The sequence below is a fragment of the Eubalaena glacialis genome, chromosome 20 (assembly GCF_028564815.1).
Source record: "Eubalaena glacialis isolate mEubGla1 chromosome 20, mEubGla1.1.hap2.+ XY, whole genome shotgun sequence".
NCBI lineage: Eukaryota > Metazoa > Chordata > Mammalia > Artiodactyla > Balaenidae > Eubalaena > Eubalaena glacialis.
In genome coordinates, this window is record NC_083735.1 from 32,353,006 (window position 1) to 32,379,901 (window position 26,896).

At 36.9% G+C, this 26,896-nt stretch overlaps 1 protein-coding gene across 1 annotated transcript in view; it reads right to left on the reverse strand.

Annotated features, from left to right (window-relative positions):
- The window catches only part of ADAM9 (ADAM metallopeptidase domain 9), a 102,142-nt gene that overhangs the window by 17,532 nt on the left and 57,714 nt on the right, over window positions 1-26,896 (reverse strand). Inside the window, exons 13-16 of the mRNA XM_061177174.1 lie at window positions 24,987-25,079; window positions 23,764-23,959; window positions 21,111-21,216; window positions 13,761-13,944 (exon numbers count right to left, since the gene is read on the reverse strand). Of these exons, the coding sequence (XP_061033157.1) occupies window positions 13,761-13,944; window positions 21,111-21,216; window positions 23,764-23,959; window positions 24,987-25,079 (579 nt within the window). The remainder of the gene's footprint in view (window positions 1-13,760; window positions 13,945-21,110; window positions 21,217-23,763; window positions 23,960-24,986; window positions 25,080-26,896) is intronic.

Consider the following 26,896-nt stretch of genomic DNA (forward strand, 5'->3'; position numbering starts at 1 on the left):
TCCATTCTATGATTGATGCTCTCTATTATATTTTTTTTCATTTCATCCATTATATTCTTCAGCTCCAGAATTTGTTTGGTTCTTTTCTTATGATTTCTATCTCTTTGTTAAACTTATCATTTTGTTCGTGTATTGTTTTCCTGATCTCATTAAATTGTGTTTTCTGTGTTCACTGAGCATCCTTCAAACAGCTATTTGAATTCTTTATTGGTACATTACAGATCATCATGTCTTTGGGATCAGTTACTGGAAGATTATTGTGATCCTTTGGTGGTGTCATGTTTCCTTGACTTTTCATGTTCCTGGAAGCTCTGCATTACTATCTTCATATCTGAAGTAGCAGTCAACTCCTCCAGTCTTTACTAACTACCTTTATGAGAGAAATACCTTCTTTCAGTCCTGCTAGGGATTCTGAGGCTTTCTCAGATTCTCTAGGATATGCCTGCTCCATACTTCTTGCTCCCTCTTAGGAAAGAATTCTTAAGCCTATTCTCTTCTCTCAATCCTGCAACACACCAAGCCAAGTGCTGACAACTCTCTCCAAAGCTGAAGCTCAAATCTGCATTCCCTCTCTGGCCAGCAGATTCTAGCTGGCTCTCTGCACATGCTCACTAGCTGTCTGCAAAAGCTCACTCTTGCACCACTGTTGGGAGGGCACGTAGGGTGCTGGCCACAGGGTGAAGGGTGTCTGGGTAAGGCATGCAGCGAGCTGGAGGCTCCTGTTGGCCACTTGGGGGGATCTGCAGGCAAAGCATCCCCAGCCGCTCATGGGTGGGTTTCTTGATGGAGTCCACCTCACAGTAGGATCTGCATTCCTTTAATATCCTCTGAGAGTCCTATGTGCCACTCTCCCAGCCTCTTCTCACCTCCCAGTCATGCAGCTCACAAGTCAGTATTCTGAACAGGATGGAACAGAATGGTCCCCGTACAGCTGGGGAAGCCAGGTGCTCACTCACCTGCTCTCATTTCCCCCTCACAGGAGAGATCACAAGCTGAAAATATCTCTCAGAGCCCTAAGCTGTGTCGCCTTGGGTGAGGGGTGCTGAGGGTAAAATCAAACCATTCCCCTTACCCTCTCCGATACATCCAATCTCATATTTTTTTGCTCCAACGTTGTGCTGGAACTTCTTCTCTGAAAACTGGGATTTCCACAAAGGCTCTCTCATCGTGGGTGACTAAGACGGTATCTTCCAGAGGCTTCCAGACTGTAGCCCAGAAGGGCTGAAGCCAGGCATAGGCCATGGCAGGGTCCACATCAAGAACTGAGGTCCGTCTGCCTATTACCCTGATACATGGGAGGCAAGACTCCTTCCAGGTTCCCTAACATTTGGTACTGGATCCCACAGTTCCCCCAAAGGCACTTCTGTCCATGGATGGATGTCAAATTGTTATTGCTGGGGCGGGGGGACAAAAATGAGGGACCTCTTATTCAGCCATGTTGCTGATGTCACTTAAAAGCCTGGGAGTGTTATTCTAATGGAAGTTCCTCCACAAGGAAACAATGAAGAAGGGAATAAATATCCCTTGCCAACAATTAGGACAAAACACTGTTGATTTCAAAGCGAGTTACTAAGAGTGTATTTTCCTTCTTATATAGCTTTTGTTTTTACTACAGCTAATACTTGTCTTTCTTCTTATACAATTGGCCTTTGTCATATCAGTATTCAATCTCTTCACCAAAAAAAAAAAAAAAGAAAAAGAAAAAAAAAAAGTTCTCACGTCCTTTCCTCTTTCAAGTTCCCTCTTTCTCTAGAAACCTCCCTGCAGGGTCCACTTGCTCCAATCTAAATTGATTACTCTCCTGGCCTGGTACATAGCTGCTATTTTAGAATTTCTCTTTGATGTTCTTCTGTGTCCTAGACTATAATTCTCTTTTTGGTTTACTTCCTCATTTGTTAGAACATTGTGTTAGATGATTTCCTAAGACAGGATAAATAAAGATAAATTTTCTGAAAAGAAAATTTGAAAAGATACGTTGTCTAAAATGTTTTTATTGTGCCCTCTCACTTGATTGCTACTTTGGCTGTGTATAGAATTCTAGGTTGAGAATCTTTCGGAAACATGAATGTGTTGCTCCCTTGGTTTCCAGATTTCAATTCTCAATCTCATCCTTTTATATGTGACCTTTGTTTGTTTTGGGGGGACCGGGAGTTTGTCTCTGGAAGCTATTCTTCACAAGTACTCTGACACAAGTTCGCTTCTCTGTTTTCTTTCTTTAAATTAGAGATTTAAATTAGTTGGATTTTAAAAGCTTTAGTTGATCCTTGCAGGCTTTTATCTTCTCTCTCATTTTTCTGTTTCAGTCTTTTTGTTCAGCTTCCTCACAGAATTGTCCAAGTTCATGTAACAATCCATCTATAGTTCAGTTATATATGCATGAAGGAGAACAGTATACTAGGGTTAGGACAGGGAGACAACAGTATACTAGGGTTAGGACAGGGAGACAGACATCTCCTAGGAGGATGACCAAATAATATCAAAAATCTTATCTTCTCATCTCCAACCTGTTCCTAGGGGAACAGGCAACTGGTTGCTGATGCTTTGTTGACAAGATAGGAGAAGCAGACAGACAGAAGAGCTAGCCTCTCCATTGGTAGAATAAACTTAAGTCCATTTTCAATACCATGCCTTCCCCCCACCAACCTCTCTCAGCTATAACCACTGTTTCCAAATCACCAATCTGTTTAGGATTCTGCCAGACTAAGATACAGGCTTTTTGTTCACACCCTATCAGTCTGCACTGTAAGTTGTAGGTCCCACTACTCAGTCAAACTATCAATACTTTCTCTCCTCTTTCAGTTTCAAAACGTGTTGAAGTTTTTATCTATTGATGAAATCTCATATACTTCACACTTTGGAATCTATTCCCTAATTTATTCCTTTATATTTTGAGAGATACTGGCAAGGCGAACAGGATAAATGAATATTACAATCCACCATCTTTTACAGATTTTTTTCCAATTCATATTTTCACTCTGAACTTCATAACTTGTAATAACTGACTGTGATGATTACTTTTATGTGTCCACCTATATGAAACAGAGGGCGCCAGGATCCATGGGTCCAGGAATGAAGGGGTGGAAGTGCAGTGGCACCACTTACTATTTCTCTTTGTGACCCACTAGCTAAATGTTTGCTTACTGCTCCCAGGACCTTATGCTCTGTTGGCCTAGAAGTCTTAGCTCTAGAGGGAGGAATGCTTCCATCAGGAGACACAACAGTGATGCCACTGAACTGGAAGTTAAGACTTCCAGTTAAGCTCATGCCTCTGAATGAACAAAGAAGGGAGTTACTGTAGGCTGGGGTGACTGATCCTGACTCCCAAGGGGAAATTGGACGGCTACTCCACAATGGTAGTAAGGAAGAGTATGTCTGGAATACAGGAGATCCCTTAGGGCGTTTCTTAGTATTATCATACCCTGTGATAAAGACCAATAGAAAACTACAACAACGCAATCCTGGCAGGACTACTAATAGCCCAGAGCCTTCAGGAATGAAGGTTTAGGGCATCCTGCCAAGTAAAGAACCATAATCAGCTGAGGTCCTTGCTGAAGGCAAAGAGAATACAGAAATAGTAGGGAAGAAGGTAGTTAAAAATACCAGCTATAACTGTATTACAGAAACAAAAACTGTAATTATCATGAGTATTTCCTCCTTATTTTATTATGAATATGCTTGGGTGTATATGTGTATCAAATATCTTTTTCTTCTTTCTCTTAGTCCCTTAGGTAACTCACAATGTATTGACTTTAAGTATTGTTAACTTTACATCACAGGATTTAAGTTACAGGATATTAAGAAAAGTAAACAATGGCCAAAGATTTTATCTCCTTTTCGCAGTAGGATTTAGTGCATTTTCGGTTGTAAGCAGGATACAATGGTTGTACACAGTTCTACCATGTTAGGTAGAATTATGATTGTGCTATTGTCTTCAAGATTGTTTTGAAGATTGTTATTGTCTTGGAGATTCTGTATGGTTTAAGGAGATGCATATGGACACCAAGCTGACAAGGTGTGGACCTGTGATGGTTAATTTCATGTATCAACTTGACTGGGCCACAGAGTGCCTAGATATTTGATCTAACATTATTCTAGATGTTTCTGTGGGATGTTTTTGGATATGCTTAACACATAAGTTGATCAAATGAGTAAAGCAGATTGTCTGTATGTTGGTCTCATCCAATCAGTTAATGGCCTGAATAAAATGAAAAGGCCGACCCTTCTCCAAATAAGCGAGAATTTCTCCTACCTGCCTGCCCTCTAGGTGGGACATTGGTTTTTTTCCTGCCTCTGGACTCAAACTGAATCATAACTCTTTCTGGGACTCAAACCCGCTAGCCTTTGAACTGGAACTACACCATCAGCTCTTCTGGGTCTCCAACTTGCCCACTGCAGATCTTGGGATTTCTTATCTTCCATAATTGTGTAAGCTAATTCCTCATTAAAAGCCTTATATATATAAACACATACACACACACACACACACACACACACACCCTTTTGGTTCTGTTTCTCTGGAGAACCCTGACCAATATTTCTTCCTTATGCCCAAACCAAGAATAAACAACCCAAAACAACTGAAATGTACCAATGTTGAGGTAAACCAGACTTTAGCACACTGAGTACAATGCACGACTCAACAGCAAAAGCTACATGGGCATGAGGCAGGAATGAATATTATCCAACTTCAATTAACTAAAGTCCATTCTAGTGGCTGTCTGTTACAGACTCAATGATTGTGTTCCCCTCAAAATTCATATGTTGAGGCCCTAATCCACATGTGATGGTATCTGAAGATGTGTAATTAAGGTTTGTTGAGGTCATGATGGTGAAGCCCTGGTCCAATGGGATTTAGTGCCCTTATATGAAGAGACACTAGAAAGGAGATACTCATGTCTGTGCCTCATGAGATCCTGAACTGGTGCTACACTCAGCTCCAGCCCCTCAAGCCACAGTCAGGAAGCAGCCCAGCACGTCCAAGGACCTGGCTGGGACATGCACATCCATGCCTCAAGAACTAGGCCTACAGACTTCAGTTTTGGCTGTGGAATCTGAAACGGCTCTGGGATTTCATTCCAGCCAATCTCAGTCACAGTCCAGGGTTAGTGCTGCCCATCCAGGGACCCAATTAATGAACAGACAGCAGCCCTCTTAGGTACCTGATGGGAGCCCCACCCGTCTATGCAACTGGTAATAGGCCTGCTGTTTAAGGACCCAACTGTGGACCCTGAGGCAGACCCCTGTCCTGGGGCCACCTCCTGAAAAAGGTACTGGAGGTTGGGCTTCCCTGGTGGCGCAGTGGTTGAGAATCTGCCTGCCAATGCAGGGGGCATGGGTTCGAGCCCTGGTCTGGGAAGATCCCACATGCCGTGGAGCAACTAGGTCCGTGAGCCACAATTACTGAGCCTGCGTGTCTGGAGCCTGTGCTCCGCAACAAGAGAGGCTGCGATAGTGAGAGGCCCGCGCACCGCGATGAAGAGTGGCCCCCACTTGCCACAACTGGAGAAAGCCCTCGCACAGAAACGAAGACCCAACACAGCCATAAATAAATAAATAAATAAAATGAATAAACCCAAAGTTTAAAAAAAAAAAAAAAAAGGTACTGGAGGCAGTTCAATCCACCCAGGGACCAGTCAGCACCCATGCCCTGCCAAGTCCGTGATAAAAAGTTCACCAACTGCAGGCCCTGCTGCACATCCAGAAACAGCTCTGTAACCAGCTCCAAACCAGGCAGACTGAGATCCCAGAGGTAATCCCATCAGCACACAGAACAGACAGGAGGTGTTTACCAGCTGAAACCAGTCTGTAAAGACTGGTGCTCCTTCAAATGCACAGACACCAATGCAAGGCTACATGGAAGAATCAAGCAAATATGACAACATCAAAAGAAACTAATAAAGTTCCAATAAATGATCCCAAAGAATGAAGACCTATAGTTTGCCTGACAAAGAACTCAAAATAATCATCATTAAGGAACTGAATGAAATGTGAGAGAACACAGGTAGCCAACCCAGCAAAATCAGGAAAACGATGAATGAACATAATGAGAAGTTTAATAAAGAAATAGAAACCATTAAAAGTAACCAAAAAGAAACCCTACAGAAGAATACAATGACAGAAATGAAAAATTCAGCAGAGAGCTTCAACAACCAACTTAATCACCCAGGAGAAAGAATCAGTGAACTCAAAGACAGATCACTTGAAATTAGCCCGTTAGAGAAACAAAAAGAAAAAAAGAATAAAAAAGAGTGAAGAAAGCCAATATGAATTATGGGACACCATCAAGGAAACAAACATTCGCATCGTGGGAGTCCCAGAAAGAGAAGGAAGAAAGGGGCAGAAAGAAAATTTAAAGAATTAATAGCAGGGACTTCCTGGTGGTGCAGGGATTAAGAATCCGCCTGCCAATGCAGGGTACGCAGGTTCGATCCCTGGTCCGGGACGATCCCACATGCCCTGAAGCAACTAAGCCTGTGTGCCACAACTACTGAGCTTGCACTCTAGAGCTCGTGAGCCACAACTACTGAGCTTGCACTCTACAGCCCGCGAGCCACAACTACTGAGCCCACTCACCACAACTACTGAAGCCCGCGTGCTAGAGTCCGTGCTCCACAGCAAGCCACCACAATGAGAAGCCCACGCACTGTAACAAAGAGTAGCCTCCACTCGCCGCAACTAGAGAAAGCCTGCGCACAGCAACGAAGACCAAATGCAGCCAAAAATTAAAAAGAAAAAAAAAAAGAAAAAGAATTAATAGCAGAAAACTTCTGAAACCTGGGGAGAATATGGACATTCAGGTACAGGAAGCTCACAGGACCCCAAGCAAGATTAACCCAAAGAAGATTGCTCTGAGACACATTATAATCAATAATCAAAATGTTAAAAGTTAAAGACAAGGAGAGAGTTTTAAAAGTAGCAAGAGAAAAATGACTCATCACATATTAGGGAAATCCACCAGCAGCCCAGTATGGCTATCAGTGGATTTTTCTAAAGAAACCTTGCAAGCCAAGAGAGAGTGAGATGATATATGCAATGTACTGAGTGAAAAAAATTGCCAACCACGAGTACTAACCTGTCCTTCTGAAATGGAAAGTTAAAGACATTCCCAGACAAACAAAGCTAGGGGATTTCATCACCACTAGACCTACCTTACAAGAAATGATAAAGAGACTTCTTCAAGTTGAAATGAAAGGACACTAAGTAACAATATGAAAACATAAAAAACTACAAAACTCATTGGTAAAGGTAAATATATAGTCAAAATCAGAATATTCTAATACTGTAATGATGGTGTGTAAATCACTTTATCTCGAGTATAAAAGTTTTAAAAAAAATCAAAAATAACTAAAGGTACAATATTGTTTCGGATATGTCTCCTCAGGGAAGGAAAACAAATGGAACTACAGCAAACTAAAAAGCTTTTGCATAGCAAAAGAAACCATCAACAAAATGAAAAGGTCATCTACTAAATGGGAGAGATATTTGCAAATGATATATCTGATAAGGGGTAAATTATCCAAAATACACACACACACACACACAAAACTCATATAACTCAACATCCAAAAAACAAACCACCTGATTTAAAAATGAGAAGAGAATCTGAATAGACATTTTTCCAAAGAAGACATACAGATAGCCAACAGGCATCACTAATCATCAGGGAAACGGGCAAATCAAAACCACAATGAGATATTACCTCACACCTGTTAGAATAGCTATTATCAAAAAGACAATAAATGACAAGTGTTGCCAAGGATGTGGAGAAAAAGGAACTCCTGTGCACTGTTGGTGAGAATATAAATTGGTGCAGCTGCTATGGAAAACAATATGGAGGTCCCTCAAAAAATTAAAAATAGAACTATTATATGACCCAGAAGTTTCACTTCTGGGTAGTTTTACAAATAAAACAAAAACACTAATTTAAAAAGATATATGCACCCCTATGTTCATATGCACACACACGCACACATACACACGCACACAATGAAATATTACTCAGCCATAATAAGAATGTTGCAACAACGTGGATGGACCCAGAGGGTATTATGTTAAGTGAAATAACTCAGACAGAGAAAGACAAATACCATATGATTTTACTTATATGTGGAATCTAAAAACCAAAACAAATGAACAAACATAACAAAGTAGAAACAGAGTCACTGATAAAGAGAACAAACAGGTGGTTGCCAGAGGGGAAGAAGGTGGGGGAATGAGTGAAATAAGTGAGGGAAATTAAGAGACACAAACTCCAAATGAGGCATGGGAATGAAATGTACAGCATGGGGAATATAGTCAATAATAACATAATATCTTTGTATGGTGACAGTTGGTAACCAGAGTTATCATGCTGATAATTTCGTAACAATTGAAAATATCGCATCACGATGTTGTGCGCTAGGAACTAACATAGTTTTGTAGGTCAACTATACTTCAAAACACAAACAGACAAACTCATAGAAAAAGAGATCAGATTTGTGGTTACCAGAGGTGGGGTTCGGGAGAGAGAGAACTGGATGAAGGGGGTCAAAAGGTACAAACTTCCAGTTATAAGATAAGTAAGTACTAGGGATGAATGTACAACACAATTAATGTAATGAACACTGCTGTGTGTTACATATGAAAGTTGTTATAAGAGTAAACCCTAAGAGTTCTCATCATAAGAAGAAAATATTTCTTTAATTTTGTATCTATATGAGATGATGGATGTTCACTAAACTTACTGTGATAATCATTTCATGATGTATGTAAGTCAAACCATTATGCTGTACACCCTAAACGTATACAGTGCTGTACGTCAATTATATCTCAATAAAAATGGAAGAAAAAATGATGAAAAAATAACTATACGTACAATAATTTGTTAATGGATGCACAATATAAAAAGATGTAAAGTATGACATCAATAGCATAAAATACAAGGAAAGGAGAAGTAAAAGTGTAGAGCTGTGTATACAGTTGAAGGTAAGTTGTTATCAGCTTAAAATAGACTGTTATAGCTATAAAATATTTTATGTAAGCCTCATGGTAACCACAAAGGGAAAAAACTTAAACACAAAAGATAAAGAGAAAGGAATTAAAACATGCACTACAAAAAAATAAATCACAAAAGAAGACAGAAAGAGAGGGGCAAAAGAACTAAAAAACAGTCAACAAACACTTAACAAACTGACAGTCAGTAGGTCTTTACCTATCAATAATTAAATACTTTAAACATAAATGAACTAAATTCCCATATCAAAAGACACAAAGTGGTTGAATGGATTAAAAAACCAAGATCTAACAATATGTTGTCAACAGGAGACTCACTTTAGCTTTAAGGACATACATAGGTTGAAAGTAAAGAGATGGAAAAAGATATTCTATGCAAATGGTAACCAAAAGAGAGCAGAAGTAGCTACACTTATATCACATATAATAGACTTTCAGTCAAAATCAATCACAAGAGACAAAGAAGGTCACTACATAGTGATAAAGGGGTCAATTCATCAAGAGGGTATAACAATTATAAGTATATATACACCCTACATTGGAGCATCTAATATTTAATGCAAATAAGAACAGAACTAAAGGGAGAAATAGACAACAATACAATAATAGTATAGGGGACTTCAGTTTCAATAGTGGATGGATGATCCAGACAGAAATGTAATAAGGAAACAGACCTGAAGAACACTACAGACCAAAATGGACCAAAAGACATAGACAGAACAATCCATGCAACAGCAGCAGAATACATATTTGGTATGTATTCTGTACATACATATTCTGTATGTATCCATTCCACAGGATAAATCATATGCTGGGCCACAGAGCAAGACTTAAGAAGATCAAAATCCCATCTGGTCTCTATCTTGACCACAGTGGTATAATTAGAAATCAGTAACAGAAAGAAAACTGGAAAATTCACAAAAATATGGAAATTAAACAACACATTCCCGAACAACCAATCCTGCCATTTGCAACAACATGGATGGACCTTCAGGGCATTCAGACTAAGAGAAATAAGTCTGATAGAGAAAGAAAAATACCATATGATCTCACTTATATGTGGAATCTTTTAAAAAGCTGAACTCAGAAACAGAGAGTGGAAGGGTGGTTGCCAGGGGCCAGGGAAGAGGAGAAATGGGGAGTCACTGGTCAAAGGGTACAAACTTCCAGTTATAAGATGAACAAGTCCTGAGGATCTAATATTCAGCATGGTGATTATAGTGAACAATACTGTATTATATACTTGAAAGTTGGTAATAAGAGAATAAATCTTAAATGTTCTCACCACAAAAAAAAGTTCTATTTATGTGAGGTGATAGATGTGTTAACTAACCTTATTGTGGTAATTATTTCACAATATATATGTGTATCAAATCATCACATTGTATACCTTAAACTTACACAATGTTATATATTGATTGTATCTCAATAAAGCTGGGCTTGGCGGGGGTGGGCAGAGAGGGGACCAACAAGGGAGAAGCAGAAATGAAAGATACAGGAAAAGAACCACAGGGACATTATCTCAGATTCTGGGTTCCAAAGCTCTTTATTTGATTCTGTGGTTTGAATCAGTAAATTTCCTGCTATGCTTTAATTCAGTCTTAGCTGAGTTTTTGTGAGATTTAAGAGTACTGACTATAATCCACAGAGTAAAATTTCATAAATTAAAAAAACATAAGTATACAGCTTCAGAAATATAAAAGTATATTCACCAGCACACAGAATCCAGGAATAAATCTACATTACCAGTATTCGCTCCTGGAATGTAAAGACAATTTATAAAGACGATTTAATGTCGAGGAATTTATCAATATAACCCAGCACATTAATAAGTCAAAGGAAAATATGTAGTGATTATTTAAATAGCTGTTGAAAAAACTACTTATAAAATTTTTAATCTATTTGTTCTTTTATTCTTACTAATCACAACTAAAACGATTCTCCATTAAATGAAAAATACTACCTACCCCAAGCCAATAGCCAAAATCATATATAACCTTGGAAGGCTAGATGCATTCCCAGTCAAGTTAGGGAGAAGACAAAGAAGTACACTATTATCATTAGTATTTAAAATTATCCTGAAAGCTCTATCATTGCAATTACACAAGAAAATAAATCCAAATTGTAAGTATCAGAAAGGAAATCAACTTTCTATCATTTACCGATGATTGTTTACCTAGAAAATTTTAATACAATCAACAATAAAAATATGTGACACTAAGTATATGGCTGGTAACAAAATAAATATATACAAGTGAATATATTTTTCTGAATATCAATAATAGCCAGTAAAAATATAAACAAACCAGTCTCTCTTATCAATAAACACCAATTAGAAAATGTAACATAACAAATTAGAAAACATAATAAGAGGCTATTCATAATAACAATAAAAATATAAAATACCTAGGAATAAAACTAACAAAAAATAAAAAGGACCTTTATAACTAAATCTTTAAAATAAGACCCCCCAAAAAATCGAGAGACATACCATGTTCTTCTATGGGAAGACTGAATAATGTAAAGATGTCACTTTTCCCCATGACAAATTTATAAATTTGATTTGATCCCAACCAAAATTCCAAAGCGCTTTTATTTAAAAAATTTTTTTTGCACCTTGACAAAATGATCTCAAGTTCATCTGGAATAATAAATGATATTAATAGCCAAGAAAACTATGAAAAAAGAATGAGGGGGCATTTGTATGACCAGATAATAAAAATATATTATAAAACTGACAAAAACTAAAAGAAGGAAATACTGACACATGAGTAGTCAGACCAATCAGTGGACATTAAGAGAAAAAGCAGAAATCAAGCCCAAGTGTATGTAAAAATTTAATAAGTAATTTAAATAAGATTTCAAATTAAAAGAGAGATTATAATTGAGGTGAAGGCAAATAACAAACCATTCTGAAAAAAAGTAACATTAGAAATCAGCATATAGTCATCATCTCTGAATGAATAAAATGAAAAAGGAAAAAAAGAAGAATGCCAACCTCATACTATACACTCCATATTCCCCTGGATTAAAGAGTTAAGTATTAAAAAAAATTAAAAATCTACTAGAAAATAATGCTCTGATACTATACTAAGAAAGTCTTGTAAAACATGTAAGTAAAGTTGGAAACCATAAAGGAAAGGAATAATAGATTTGTTTACATAAAAATGTAAACATGGCAAAAAAATACTAAAAACAAAAGGAAGAGGCAAGTAATAACTGGGCAAACATATTACAAGTATTACATTACATCTTATATGACATATGTTAAAGTTCTTTAAAATCAATAAGAAAAACACATCAATTTTTAAATGAACAAATAACATCGACAAGCAAATCACAAAAGAAGGAATAAATATATGGAGACAAAAAAATTCAACATCACTAATAATCGAGAAAGAGTAAAAAGAAAATTACCAAACGAAAGTTTAAAAACAATAGCACCTAATCCTGACTAGGATATAGAGAGTTAAAACATTTATTATTGAAAACTGCTTGGAAGATAAACTAATAAATACTTTTCTAAAGAGAAATTTGGCAAAACTATATCTAAAACCTTAAAAGTACACACCCCCTTATAGTAATTTAACCTCAGAAAATAATCAGGATTTTGTGAAATTTTTTAGAAAGCCATTTACCTCAGCATTGTTTATAGTACCTGCAGCAGTTGAGTTTACGGCCTGGCAAGGGCAGGCACAAGAATACCAGGGTCTTTTTGGTAAGAAGTAAGGGGCAACAGAATTGGAACTGAAAACTTGGTAGAAACTGAGGTAACTTGTGGGTCCCTCTGTCTTTTTCATTTGTCCCATAATCAATTGATTGTGTTCGCTCTCTCCTCCTCTATTCTCCCATGAGTTGGTTTCTTCAACTTGTTCAACAATCCTGCTCCCTCCGTCTCTTGTATATAGCTTAAGCTCGCCATAACCCTTCTAGCCCTCCTCCTATATCATGCTATCTCTCAAAGAATTCGTAGTTGCAGCACTACTCTTAACTACCCTTCTTTACTTATATATTCCCCCCAAAAAAAGGAATTAGGCCTAGCTCCTGTCATCCGGGACCACTGGTAGTAAGTCAGCGGCTAACTCTTGGCTCACACTGGATCCAAACAGCTGTGGCCAGGGTAGCAGGATGCATGGGCAGGACAAGCGTTATGACATTTCTAGTACAAAGACACGGATGCATGCACACATACACACATACACATACACACACACTCACACAAAATCCTGGAAATCCCAGTAATAGCAGCCTGGCTAATAAATTATAGCACATTGATGGGGATGGGGGGATATGCCCAGTATATTACAACATAGAAAACACAGGTTATAATATATGACCCCAATGAAGAAATCGGGATAATAGAATTATAGCTGTTCTTTTTTTTTTTAATGGATGCAGAAGTTTCTTTAATGAAATTGTGGAAATTATCCAATGAGATGCAGATAATGAATACTCTAATCTAAGCAGATCCAGTGACCATGATGAAAACTGATCATTTCTGAAGTTAAAAAAAGCATTACATGAAACTAACACAGCATTGTAAATCAACTATACTGCAATAAAAATTTTTTTAAAAAAAGAAAGCGTTATATGGCTATAAATCATCAGGAGGTATAGCTGTTCTTATTTTTATTCTTGGTAGCTTTCTATTTTCCCAAATCTCTACAATAAACAGATTTCTTTTATACCCAGAAAAGAACGACTAGTTTTATATAATGATTTTTTTAATTTTTAAAATTTTACTTTGTTTTAGAAAACATTATGATTACCTTTCCAACACCACATCTGGTGCCTTCATTCACCATGCCAGGATCGGGAACATCTGACCCAAGCTGGAAATCCACACCCCAACATTTGGTGCCTCTCCCAGGAGTCTGAATAATAGCAGGCACAATTCCAAATACAGGCATTTCTTGTACATTCTCACATTGAAGCTTTCCACACAAAGCATTCCTGGAAAGATAGAGAAATAATGCAAACTACAATGCATCCAGTGTAGATACAAAAGAAAAATTATATATTTTTAGTATATAGGCAGGGAGTATATTGCTGTTTAGCTAAAGGGAATCTCAGCAGAAAACGTGTGTGAAAGCAACAGAGATCAAAGTAGCGCTCTTTAAATATGGCAGAGAACAGGTAAGTGGATGCAAAGATGCAAATTAGTAGGGTATCACTCACTGCGGTGGCTTCTCTTGCTGAGGAGCACGGGCTCTAGGAGCGCGGGCTTCAGTAGTTGTGGCACGCGGGCTCAGTAGTTGTGGCGCACGGGCTTAGTTGCTCCACGGCATGCGGGATCTTCCCGGACCAGGGCTTGAACCCGTGTCCCCCGCATTAGCAGGCGGATTCTTAACCACTGTGCCATGAGGGAAGTCCTAATTGATTGTCTTTTGATCCAAGCACCTACCCTATTCTTAAATCTCCCCTATGCTATCACTGCCAAGTCATTATAGGATATTGTTTTCCAATTCCTCTAATTCATCACCTCCTAAATATTCTCATACCAGCTATCATATCTTTTACTTCTTGAGTTAAAATCTTTCTCCCTATAACTTTTCCTCATTGGTCCCAGATCTTCGACATGAGACCACACAGATAATGTCTTTTCTTTCCTCCACATGGCAGCTTTTTAGGACAATTATCACGTAGGTCCTAATTACTTCACAGGACAATAGTCTACAATCATTTCTCATGCAACAAGGAAGCTCTCCTCTAAATATGTTCTAGTTTGTCTCCCTCCCTCTTGAAGCACAGTGCTCGGAGTAAAACATGAAATTTCAGCTACAGCCTGACAAGCAAAGAACAAGATGAACTGTCATTTCCTTTATTCTAGATACTGTACTTCTATGAAGCCCAGGATGACAGTAGCTCTTATGGTAACTACATTACATTATTGATGTCCTTGAATTTATCCTCAGCTAGCACCCCTATTTACTTTTTGCACATGCTGCTATTAAGCCTCCTCTTCCTTCCATCCTTCACTTAAGAGTTAGTTATTTTGTCCCATCTTTACATTTATTCTTATGTCACCATTTATTCACGAAGTAACCTGAGTAAAGTGCTTAAACTTTCTTAAGCTCAGTTTCTTCATCTGGAAAACAAGAGCTAAATAATGATGCCTATCTCACATAATTAGTTGAAATTAGATATGAAAACCTCTAAAACAAAGCATAGAAGAAAGCAGATCTCAGTTAGCATCTACTGGAACCTACCAAAATTCATGCTGCTATGATATACTTAATGTCTCATGTATAGTCTTAGTGACATATTAAGAAGTAAAAGGGGGGCTTCCTTGGTGGCTCAGTGGTTGAGAATCTGCCTGCCAATGCAGGGGACACGGGTTCGAGCCCTGGTCTGGGAAGATCCCACATGCCGCGGAGCAGCTGGGCCCGTGAGCCACAATTACTGAGCCTGCGCGTCTGGAGCCTGTACTCCGCAACAAGAGAGGCTGCGATAGTGAGAGGCCCGCGCACCGCGATGAAGAGTGGCCCCCACTTGCCACAACTAGAGAAAGCCCTCGCACAGAAACGAAGACCCAACACAGCCATAAATAAATAAATAAATATTTAAAAAAAAAAAGAGCACTATATCTTTTAAAAAAAAAAAAAAGAAGTAAAAGGAAAATACTCTTAACATATTAAAAGAAAACTGTCACAAATCATTAAAAGGATAGTCACTTCAACAGAAAAAAATTAGCAAAGATGCAAATAGGCAATTCACAAAATAAGAAATGCAAACAGCCAACAAAGCTAAGAGATGCTCATTGTTATAGTAATAAAAATTATATTGCAAGCACCAATAGAATAACTGCTTCAGGCAAGGATCATCAATGCACGCTTAAACCATGAGGTGAAACACTGGTGGGGAACTGGATATTTATGCGATACAAAATCATCACTCCACATATTACTTGATAGTTGCAGTAGGAAAGACCTAACTTTACAAGAGCAAGATTTGGTCATTGCCACTTAGTAACAGTAATAATAAGACAATCCAGAATTATGTGCCTCCTTGACATCATCTACCACTTACGAAGTATTCAAATACTTATGAAGTATTCAAAATGTTTAACCTGAATCTAATTAAGACTTTAGATTTAACTTCTGATGTATAGAAAATTCAGGGAATAAAGACATAAGTTAAGCAATGTTGAGAAGAAACTACCAAACAAATCCAGAACATGGGCCACCCTAAAAGACCACTGGCCCAGTCATTTCCTCAGGTCACTGTCATTGAAAAGAAAAAAACAAATAAACTGAAGAAGAATATTTTAGATTAAAAGTGACTTAAGTGGGGCTTCCCTGGTGGCACAGTGGTTAAGAATCTGCCTGCCAATGCAGGGAACACAGGTTCAAGCCCTGGTCTGGGAAGATCCCACATGCTGCTGAGCAACTAAGTTGGTGCACCACAACTACTGAGCCCGCGCTCTAGAGCCCGCGAGCCACAACTACTGAGCCCATGTGCCTAGAGCCCGTGCTCCGCAACAAGAGGAGCCACCGCAATGAGAAGCCCGCGCACCGCAACGAAGAGTAGCCCTGGCTCACCGCACTAGAGAAAGCCGGCTCACAGCAATGAAGACCCAACGCAGCCAAAAATAAAATTAATTAATTTTTTTTTTTTTTTAAGTGCCTTAAGTGACATGACAACTAAATGCAATGTGTGAACCTTGGTTGAGTCCTGATGTGGAAAAAAAAAAACAGCTATGAAAGACAATTTGAGGACATGGACAATTGGAGAAATGTAAATATTGACCAGGGATTACATGACATTAGGAAACTCTTAATTTTGTTAGGTATGATAACAGTATTGAGAACGGGCTTATATGTTGGAGATGAATACTCAAGAATTTAGGAGTGACGCATCATAATGCTGATAATTTACTTAAAAATGGTTCAGCAAAATCTAGACAAGGTAAATATGATAAAATATTAACAATGTTTTAATCTAGGATATATGGGTGTTTATCATACTATTCTTTCTACTTCTCTGTGTATTTAAAACTTTTCATTTAAAAAGTTTAACAAACTATTGAGTGTTAAGAATGGTTCAAGGATGTATTTGTACAATACAACATGGGGAATATAGCCAATATTTTGTAATAAATGTAAATGGAAAGGAACCCTTAAAAATTGTATAAAAATATAAAAAATGTAAATAAATAAATAGTTTAAAAAGATGACACCATCTACGTTCTGAAAGAGAGGACAGCTCTTTTGGCGAAATGGAACAAGACAATGTGCACAGCAGGGGGTGGGAGTCGGGTGGGGACTAGGAGTGTATATGTGCATAATGAACTCTGGAAAGGCAGACAAGAAGCTCAAAGACACACTTGAAGAGCAGGGTGGGAAGAGGGGAAAAGAGAGTAAGAGTGGAAACCACATTTTCTCTATATCCCTTTAAACATTTTTGAAAAACAACAACAAGAAATTAAATAAGTATTTACAAATTCATTCAAAGCAAGAATGAAATATCTATTTGAGGTAACAAATTGGAAAAGTATTTCTTAAGACAATACTCTGACATTGATGAGGGGGTAGTGGAAGTATAAACCAGTCAAACGTTTTGAAGGCCAATTTAGAAGCATCTATGAAGAGCCTTTAAACTATTGTCCATTTTCTTTTGAGAAAAATCTACTAAAGAAACAATCAGAGACATAAATACTTAAACTGTATTTATCACAGCCTTGTTTAAAAAAACAAATTACTGGAAACAACTTACATTTCTAACATAAGGAAATGGTTAAAAGAAGCTGGGTATATCCTATAAATGCCCTTAATAGAGTGGAAAGTAAATACATCAACTTATAAAACAGTATAAATCATACTATGCAATTTTGTTTATACACACAGATGTGGGTCTCTGAGTACACATATGCGTATGTATACATGTGTATGATACATATTTATATGCTTATGAATACACATGAGAAGGAAATAACAATAAAAATTTAACAGTATCTCTGGATGACAGGACCATATGTGACCAGTTTCTTGAGACTTTTCTAGATTTTATGCATTTTCTATGATGGGGATGATTATAAAGAGGGTGATGATGATGATGATGATAAGTCCTACAATGAACCAGGCACTCTTCTTAGTATTAACATCCACCAACTCATTCAGTCTTTAAAACAACACTTAGAAATAAGTACCATTATTATTCCCATTTTACAGAAGAGAAAAATGAAGTAAGTAAGCGAAGTAACTTGTCCAAAGTCTCAGAGATCTTAAGTGGTTAAAGCAGTATTCAAACCCAGAGTCTAACTTCAAATGTGTATTCCTAATGACTATATTACATTATCCTTATATTACTATTATAAAACGCTTTTCAAATCAGCTACCCAGTAATTTAAGTTTTGTAAATGTAGTTGCTATATTTTCATTAAGATATTCATAAAAATATGGAAACGGGACCAGGCTAAAGACAAGGATAAGGCATATGTAGCAAGCCCCTTACAGGTCTGCATCAATCCACTTATCCCAAGGTTTAGCTCAGCTCATTCAATTAGTTACACTAATTCCACCCATTAGATATATCATCTGTTCCTTCATTCATTCAACAAACAGTTAATAGGCACTTACTATGACAATGTGCCAGGCACTATGTTAAACACAGAATGGACTTTACAGTGTAGTGACAAGGGTGGTAACCAGATGGTCACTTAAACAAATGAGATGTTTTATGAGACAAATACTACAAAAAAAAATTCCGAAGTATTAAATTTGGTAGTAATGAAAGGATCAGTTCTTCCAGAAGACATAACAATCCTAAAAGTGTATGCACCTAATAACATAAGCACTGAAGTACACACTTCAAAACACATACAGCAAAAATTTATAGAACTAAAAGAAATAGACAACGTCATAATGACAGCTGGGGATTTTAACACACCTCTCTCAGAAACTGAAGGGTAAACAGATAAACACACACACACCCAAAATATACAAGATTTGAACAAGACCATTAATTAACTTGACATTTATAGAATAATATATCCAACAACTGCAAGATACACTTTTCTTTTTAATTGAACATGGAACATTCACCAAAATAGACCATATGCTGGACACTAATTCACATCTCAATAAATGGAAAAGAACTGAAATCATAGAGAGTATGTTCTCAATGGAATTAAACTAGAAATCAAAAACAAACAGATAACCAGAATATTCCCAAATATTTGGAAATTAGCAATACACTTTTAATAACACATGAGTCAAAGGAGAAATCACAGTGTAACTTAGAAAATATTATGAACTGAACAATAAGGAAAATACAACACATCAAATTCAATGAAAGAGAAACATACAATTTTTTAACCAGGTCATCCTTCCTTCAACTTTCAAATTGCTACTTTTCTCATTTTGATTTAGCCTAATTATGTTAGCCAAGATGGGTCCAATTCCTCCAAGTGCAGGACAGAGCCCTCCTTGGTCTTTTCTAAACACCATAAAAGAATCTTGATAATGCTGTGCCTATAACTGGTTTTGTATCTGACCTTCCCTTTATCTGGAAAATTACCTATTACACTATCTATTGGACTGGCCAAAAAGTTCATTCGGTCAGTGAATATGTTGTTCAATAAAGTTCTTCGTGAAAATTTAAAATGTGTCTTTTATTTTTACTTAAAACCGAACGAACTTTTTGGCCGACCCAATATCTTTTCTAAGGCAGTATCGTTTTTAAGTGATTATTCTTGCTAAGGCAATGGTTTGGACATAACCTTCCTGTGCAATTTAAATATACTAAAAATTTATTAAGAATAATAGTTTGACTTCCTCAGAAAAAGAGTGCTATATAAGTGCAAGAGAACTTATATCTACAACTAGTTTTGAGACTGTACAAGGTAGTCAAAACAGTTATGTTCATACCCTCTTTTGAAATACTTTCTTGTTTTTCTAACTTCCTTCAACCTTCTCTGTTTTATATATCAAGAAAGGTATATTCTAAATATTCTGTGAAATATACTTTATGTGGATAACTAATTTGTAAAGAATTAGAACAACATAATTTGGCTAACATTAAAAAAATAAAAGCACACAGCATTAAGAACATCTATAAGAGGGACATCTGACCCTGTTAAGGAAGTTGAGGAAGTCTTTCTTAGAGAAGTTATACTTAAAATGGCAGAGGGGAGAGCATGCCAGGCAGAAGGAACAGCACGTGCCAAGGCCCTGTGGCAGAGGACAACATGTAGACCAGTAGAGCTGAAGTATTTCACATTTAATGGCTCAGTAGAGAAAGATGAGCCTACAAATAAATACATTAAAGTAGCATCCGGAAACAGAAAAAAATACTAGAAGAACATTCTACACAAAAGCCAAGGAAAGGGGTGTCTTCAAGGAGAAAATGGTCAACATAGTTGAATGCTACTGAAAGGTCCAGAAGCATGAAGACCTAAAGATGTCTGTTGGATTTCGGAACACGGAGGTCACGGTTGTTATTTCTTCTTAGTATAAGCACTGTTTTACCTCAGTTGCTTAGCCTAATTGGCAGAGTAGGAGGTGAAGTGAATAGAAGAGAAGCACAGTATTATAGAATAATTCCAATTATGCAAAATGTTAGTGTGTGTATGTATAGTGCACAGAAACAACAAAAAAAGGGAAGACATACACTGAAATTAGTGAATACATACAGACAGAGATTATGGATGACTTTTGTTTATATTTTTGTAATAATACTAATTTTTTTACAATGTGCAAATGTTATAGAAACAAAAAAGGCTTTTAATTTGTCACTTTCAAATTATATGGAGCCAGAAGAAAATGATGAAGTCCAGAATTAATTCTGCAGATACCTTTATGTATGGATTTAGCAGCATAATCTTTTAATGAAAGGAAGAGGGAGAAGAGTGTTTATTTGGGCTTCTTATTGTAGAACAGGATAAACACAAGTAACATTGTAAAAATCATTATATTTTAGACAGATAATGTCAAAAGGTATGAATAATTTTACCCTTCCTATTCAGAATCTCTCTGAAGTCATGTGTTACAAAATTGTAAGTTTGAAAAGTTAGATGTTTAAGGGGGAGAAAGTCGGCAGTCACAAGGAGCTGTAAAAGAGACTAAAGATAACTGATCTTACAATCTTTCATATTCTTTTATACTCTCGCCTCCACTTACCCAGTGGCACACTTCTTGTATTCATTGCCAGAGAAACCACAATTGCCAAATCTGTCACCTTTGGAATTCACATCAATGAAACAATCCCTTGGAGCAGCCTTGGCTTCTGTAACATCAAAAAAAATTTTTTTTCTACACCTGAAACTAACACAACATTGTAAATCAACTATACTCCAATAAAATCAAAATTTAAAAAAAATTTTTTTTAAGTTATGGCAATTTAATTCAGAAATAAAAGTATTCCCTACGACAGTCCACACGCCTGGATAAACTGCCTCAACACCTCTGAAAAGGTTTCAGGACCTACAGATAAAACATTTTGTTCCACATTTTATAATTAACAACAAAATGTGAAAATAAAGCTTAGATGGTACTTAAAAGTTAGCCTGGACTCGAGCACTCAAGTCCTCAAAGAAGTGTCATTAAACAAGATGAAATTATTAACCATGATGAAATTAAAAACCATGCACAGTATGGTAGCACTTTCAGCAAATTAATTCTCATTGCTCTCAAACACAGGCCTACTGCACCCCTGGTTAGATCAGCCTGGGAGGGCTGGTGAAAACACTTCCAGGTATTATTTTTTTTAACTTACCATATATGGATGCTTACTTTAGGTATTAATTACATTGAAAAATAGCCATGACAGCTACTAAAGTATCAATCCATTCTTGTTTTCTTATATTTTATATATGTACCACTTAATGTTTGATTTTTCCACTTAATTATATATTCCTAAAAATATTTTATTTGGAAATATTTTGAAGCCATTTTGGCAGTACATTCTATCTAATAATGGAAATTCATGTGTCTGTCTTACACACCTGATACTACGTTGTTCAGTTTACAAGAAAATGGATATGCGGTGAAAGGAGTTGGAAGAAAAAAGAGGTGGAGGATCAAGTAATCTGAAAATGGATGCAGAATACTTGCACAGGATAAACGTCACATGGCAATAACTCTAGCAAAGCACACGCTCACACTCACATTTATATTAGGAAAAAGTGACTAAATTAATAACAAGCCCCCCCCCCCAGTAATGTGGTTCCTTCGGTCGTCCTAGACTTTTTTGCAGGCCTCTACAAAGATAATATACTTGCTAAATAATAGCATTTGCTTCTCTAAAATGCCTATCTGTAAGTACTTTTTTGGTCTGCAGTAACCTGTCCATTCCTGCAAAATATATCAGAAGTTCACAGATCTCTACCACTGTATCCCATGACCTGACTAACATAAATGAAGTCCCATTTCATGCTTAGTCTTCTCTCCTCCGACCCTATCTGATCAAGGTTCCCATGACCCCCTCCTTGGGTTTGATTAATTTGCTAGAGCGGCTCACAGAACTCAGAGAAACATTTTACTCACTAGATTACTGGTGTATTATCAAAGAATATAACTCAGGAACAGCCAGATGGAAGAGATGCATAGGGCAAGGTATAGAGACAGGGGCTTGGAGGTTCCAGGCCCTGCCAAGTGTGACACTCTCCTTGCATCTCCACTTGTTCACCAAGCCAGAAGCTCTCGAAACCCTGTCCTTTTGGGGTTTCATGGAGGCTTCATTACATAGGCATGATTGATTAAATCACTGGCCACTTGTGAGTACGGCAATCTCCAGTCCCAGAGGTGAGGGAACTGAAAGTTCCAACTAATCACAGGGTTAGTTCCCTGGCAACCAGCTCCATCCTTAAGTCACTGAGGGGCTTTCCAAAAGTCACTTCATTGACATAACAAAAGACACTTTTACAGCTCTCATTACTTGGGAAATTCCAAGGGTTTTAGGAGCTCATGCCAGGAACTGGACAAAGACCAATTTTTTTTGGTTTGTTATAAATTACAACATCACAACAGTCAACACTGCTCTACCTAAAATTATAATTAATCCATATTAAGAGGATGGAGAATGAAAAATGAGCATGAGTAGGATGAGAGCTGACAAGTGTTGAAAGAAGAGAAGGTAAGAAATTAAATTATCGTCCTCCGCAGTGAAAAATTAACAGTTAATACCTAGAATGGAAAAATCGAAAAGTAGCATTACCAAGAAATTATCTAAAGACCTGGAGCAAGTAACAAAGTAATCGGCTAGAAATCAGCAAGAAAAGGTAAAAATGGTTGCCTTAAGGGATGGGGCTATTATGTGGAGGCACACTTTACTTTTTCATAAAATCTTGTGAATGATTTGGCTCTTTACTGTATGTATAACTTTGATAAAAATGAAATATTTAAAAAGAGACACAATAAAAAATATAATAGAATACTTTAATGCTCTATGATCTAAATATAGCAATACAGATGGATTGCAAAAACATTTTGAGTGAACAATTAAAATAGAAGATCCATATGTATGTCCCCATACTATTTACATGAATTTATTAAATCTAGAATATAATACTGTGCATATATATGTATACATATAATGTTAATATACACAGGATAGAGAGGTGAGAAAGTATTATACAAACAAAAATCACCAACTGAACTTGGACACATCAAATTCATGACCATGATTGCCTACAGAGAAGGAAAGAGGGAGACATGATAGGAGAGAGGAAACAGGAGAATTTCAATTTTAGCAATAATGTTTGTTTTCCATTTTTAACAAAAACAAAAACAAAAAAATAAAATCAAAGCAATCAATATAAATAAAATATCTTACTTGAGCCAAAGATGACTTGACACTGAGCATCATAATATTGGCACATGCCATTGTAACAATAGGCTTTGTTATTCTGGCAAGGATAGCCATTCTGAATAAAAACATCTGGCTGACAGAACTGAGAAGAACCGTTGCAATATTCTGGAACATCACATTCATTGGTTTTTCCTCGGCACAAAGTACCTCCTGGAAGGAACTAGGGTAATAGGATTGAAATTGAACAGGAATATCAGGAAAATTCCCACAAATTAATCAAATTGGAAACCACAGTATTTATATCTATAAAAAGTTCTAACAAAAACAAAAGATTAAATAACCCAACAGAAAAATGAACAAAGGCCCGTAATAGGCTATTCATAAAAGTCATGAAACATGGAAAATGAAAAAGCATAGCCTCATTGATAACCAAAAGAAATGCAAATTAAACTAAGATATAAAAGCGCTTTACACCTATCAAACTAACCTGGATCGTAACACTGGCTAGCAACCAATGTTAGTACGAGGAAACAAAAATAGTGCTTACATGATGTAATCAATACTGTACACTGTACAGTAATCAGTGTATTGATTATACTGGCAATTACAGACTGGCACATTTGTAGAAGGTATATAAAATGTGTGTCAAAAATTTTCATATGCATACTCTGTCCCAACAATGCCACTTATAAGCAAATATTGGAAGCTATCTAAATGTCCATCATTAGTAGACCAGATAAAGAAATTATGGTACAGCCATACAAAGGAATACTAACTATATAACCTTGTAGAACTACCTGAATGGAAGAAAATCCATGGTATCTTACTGAAAAAACTGCATAGTAAAAATATGTACACCCATGTTTACCCACTTTCACACACACACTCATACTCACATTTACATAGGAAAAAGTGACTAATAACAAATAATCAAACAATGGCTACCTGAAGAGGGTAAAATGATAGAGGGTCTTTCAGTGTCTACTTTCTATTGTTGAATTTTTAATGAAAAACATAGACCACTCTTAAATCAGAAAAATAAAATATTTTTACTTAAGAAAAAAAAATCTCTTTAGACCCCACTTGTCATAAAAGAACATGACACAAAACTGCAAACAAGTGTCATAAAACTTTTCATGTAATCATGTAATAAAAATAGTACTCTCTTACAGATCAGAGAAAACCAATTTTGATATATGCATATTTTTCCTTTTTCTATTTTTTCCAAATAGGGAGGAATTCCCTACCCAACAGTCTTGACAACAGTCGCCATATGCACATTCAGCAGATGATTTAAGTTTACAAGTACTTCCTTCACAACAAGGGTCCAATTCACATTCCTGTGAAGAGAAAATGACTGTCAATAAAGAAATAAATTATTGTCATCAATATTCATTAATAAAATTCTTATCTTAGACCTATGCTTTCTTCTAACCTGGCTGTAACAGTTACTCTCTGGAAACAGTCCCTTACTATCCTTCTGGATTTATCAGTGACTCTTTAGCTATTATCTAGGTCTCAACATACTTCAAAGGACTGAAATCACAGAAAGCATGTGTCTTAGTCTGCTGGGATTGCCAGAACAAGATACCATAGACTAATGACTTAAACAAAAGAAATTTATTACGTCAGCTCTGAAGGCTAGAGGCCCAAGATCAAAGTTCCAGCCAATTCAGTTTCTGGCGCAGACTCTCTTCCTTGGCTTGCAGACAGCTGCCTTCTTGCTGTGTGCTCACATGGCCTTTCTTCAGTGCATGTGTTCAGAGAGAAAGCAAGCAAACTCTCCAGTGTCTCTTTTTTATGAGGACTCTAATCCTATCAGATCAAGGCCCACCCTTATGACCTCATTTAACCTTAATTACTTTCCTAGAGGTCCCTTCTCCAAATACAGACATACTTGGGGGTTAGGGCTTCAACATATGAATTTGGGGGACACAAACATTCAGTTTATAACAGTGTGTTTAATGATCACAGGAAATTAAGCATCCATAAATGCACTTCTCTTCATGCTCAGGGTCTGACTTCTCTGTTGGGTGGATTTCCATCCATGTGGACATTCTTTTTATCTTGCTTGGCTTCTCTCACCCCACTTTGGCCCACCATGGCTCCCTACTCCTGCCCCAAACCTTCCACCCAGTGACATCTACTCTCCTATGTTCCAACTAATGTCTTCAGGTATGAATTGTTTGAGAAGGGAAGGAGAAAGGAGAGGGGGAAAGAAGAAGATAGGAGAAAGGAGGAGGAGGAGAGAAGGGGGCAGGGGAAATAAGCTTTAATTTTTGAAGAATATTTATTTTCCTATGTTGCAGAATTCTAGGCTGACGGTTTCTTCCTTTCAGAACTATAAATCTGCTGTTCTACTGTCTTCTGCTCCCAAAATCACCTGCCATTTATACATTTGTTCCCCATTTTCTTCTGACTTCTTGCATTATTTTCTGCTTATCTCAGCACTTTGATTACAATGTGCCTACAATCATTCTTAGTAATGATTCTGATTTGGCTTTACTTAGTGTTTTAGAATTGTAACTTAATATTTTCTGTTAAATATGGGAAATTTTCAGCCATTACTTCTTTGAATACTTTTCCCATCTCGTTCTCACTCTCCTCCTGGGATTTCACTTATAATTACATTAGGCTCTTTGATATTGCCTTCATGTCCCTGATGCTCTATTCATTTTTCTTTAATCTTTCTTCTTTTTTCTTTAGATTGGATTATTTCTTTTGTTCTACTTCATGTTCATTGACTCTTTTTCTGCCATCTTAGTCTGCTATTAATTCTACCCAGTGAATCTTTCATTTATTAGACTTTTTAGTTCTATAATTTCATTTGGTTCTTTATCATACATTTCTCTGCTGAGATTCTTCATATGTTTATTCATGAAGACCATATTTTTCTTTAATTCTCTGATGATAAAGAGTGGACTATAATTCATGGCAGCTTTATTCATAATAGCAAAATGTTAGAAACAACCTAGATATCCTTTAATGGGTGAATGGTTAAACAAACTTCAGATAGGCCCTTTGAGCTGGTGGAAATACCAGCCTAAACATTATTCCAAATCCCTGAAGTAATATCCATACAATGGACTGTTACTCACTAATAAAAAATAAAAAAATATTAACACATGCAACAACCTAGACTGACCTCAAAGGCATT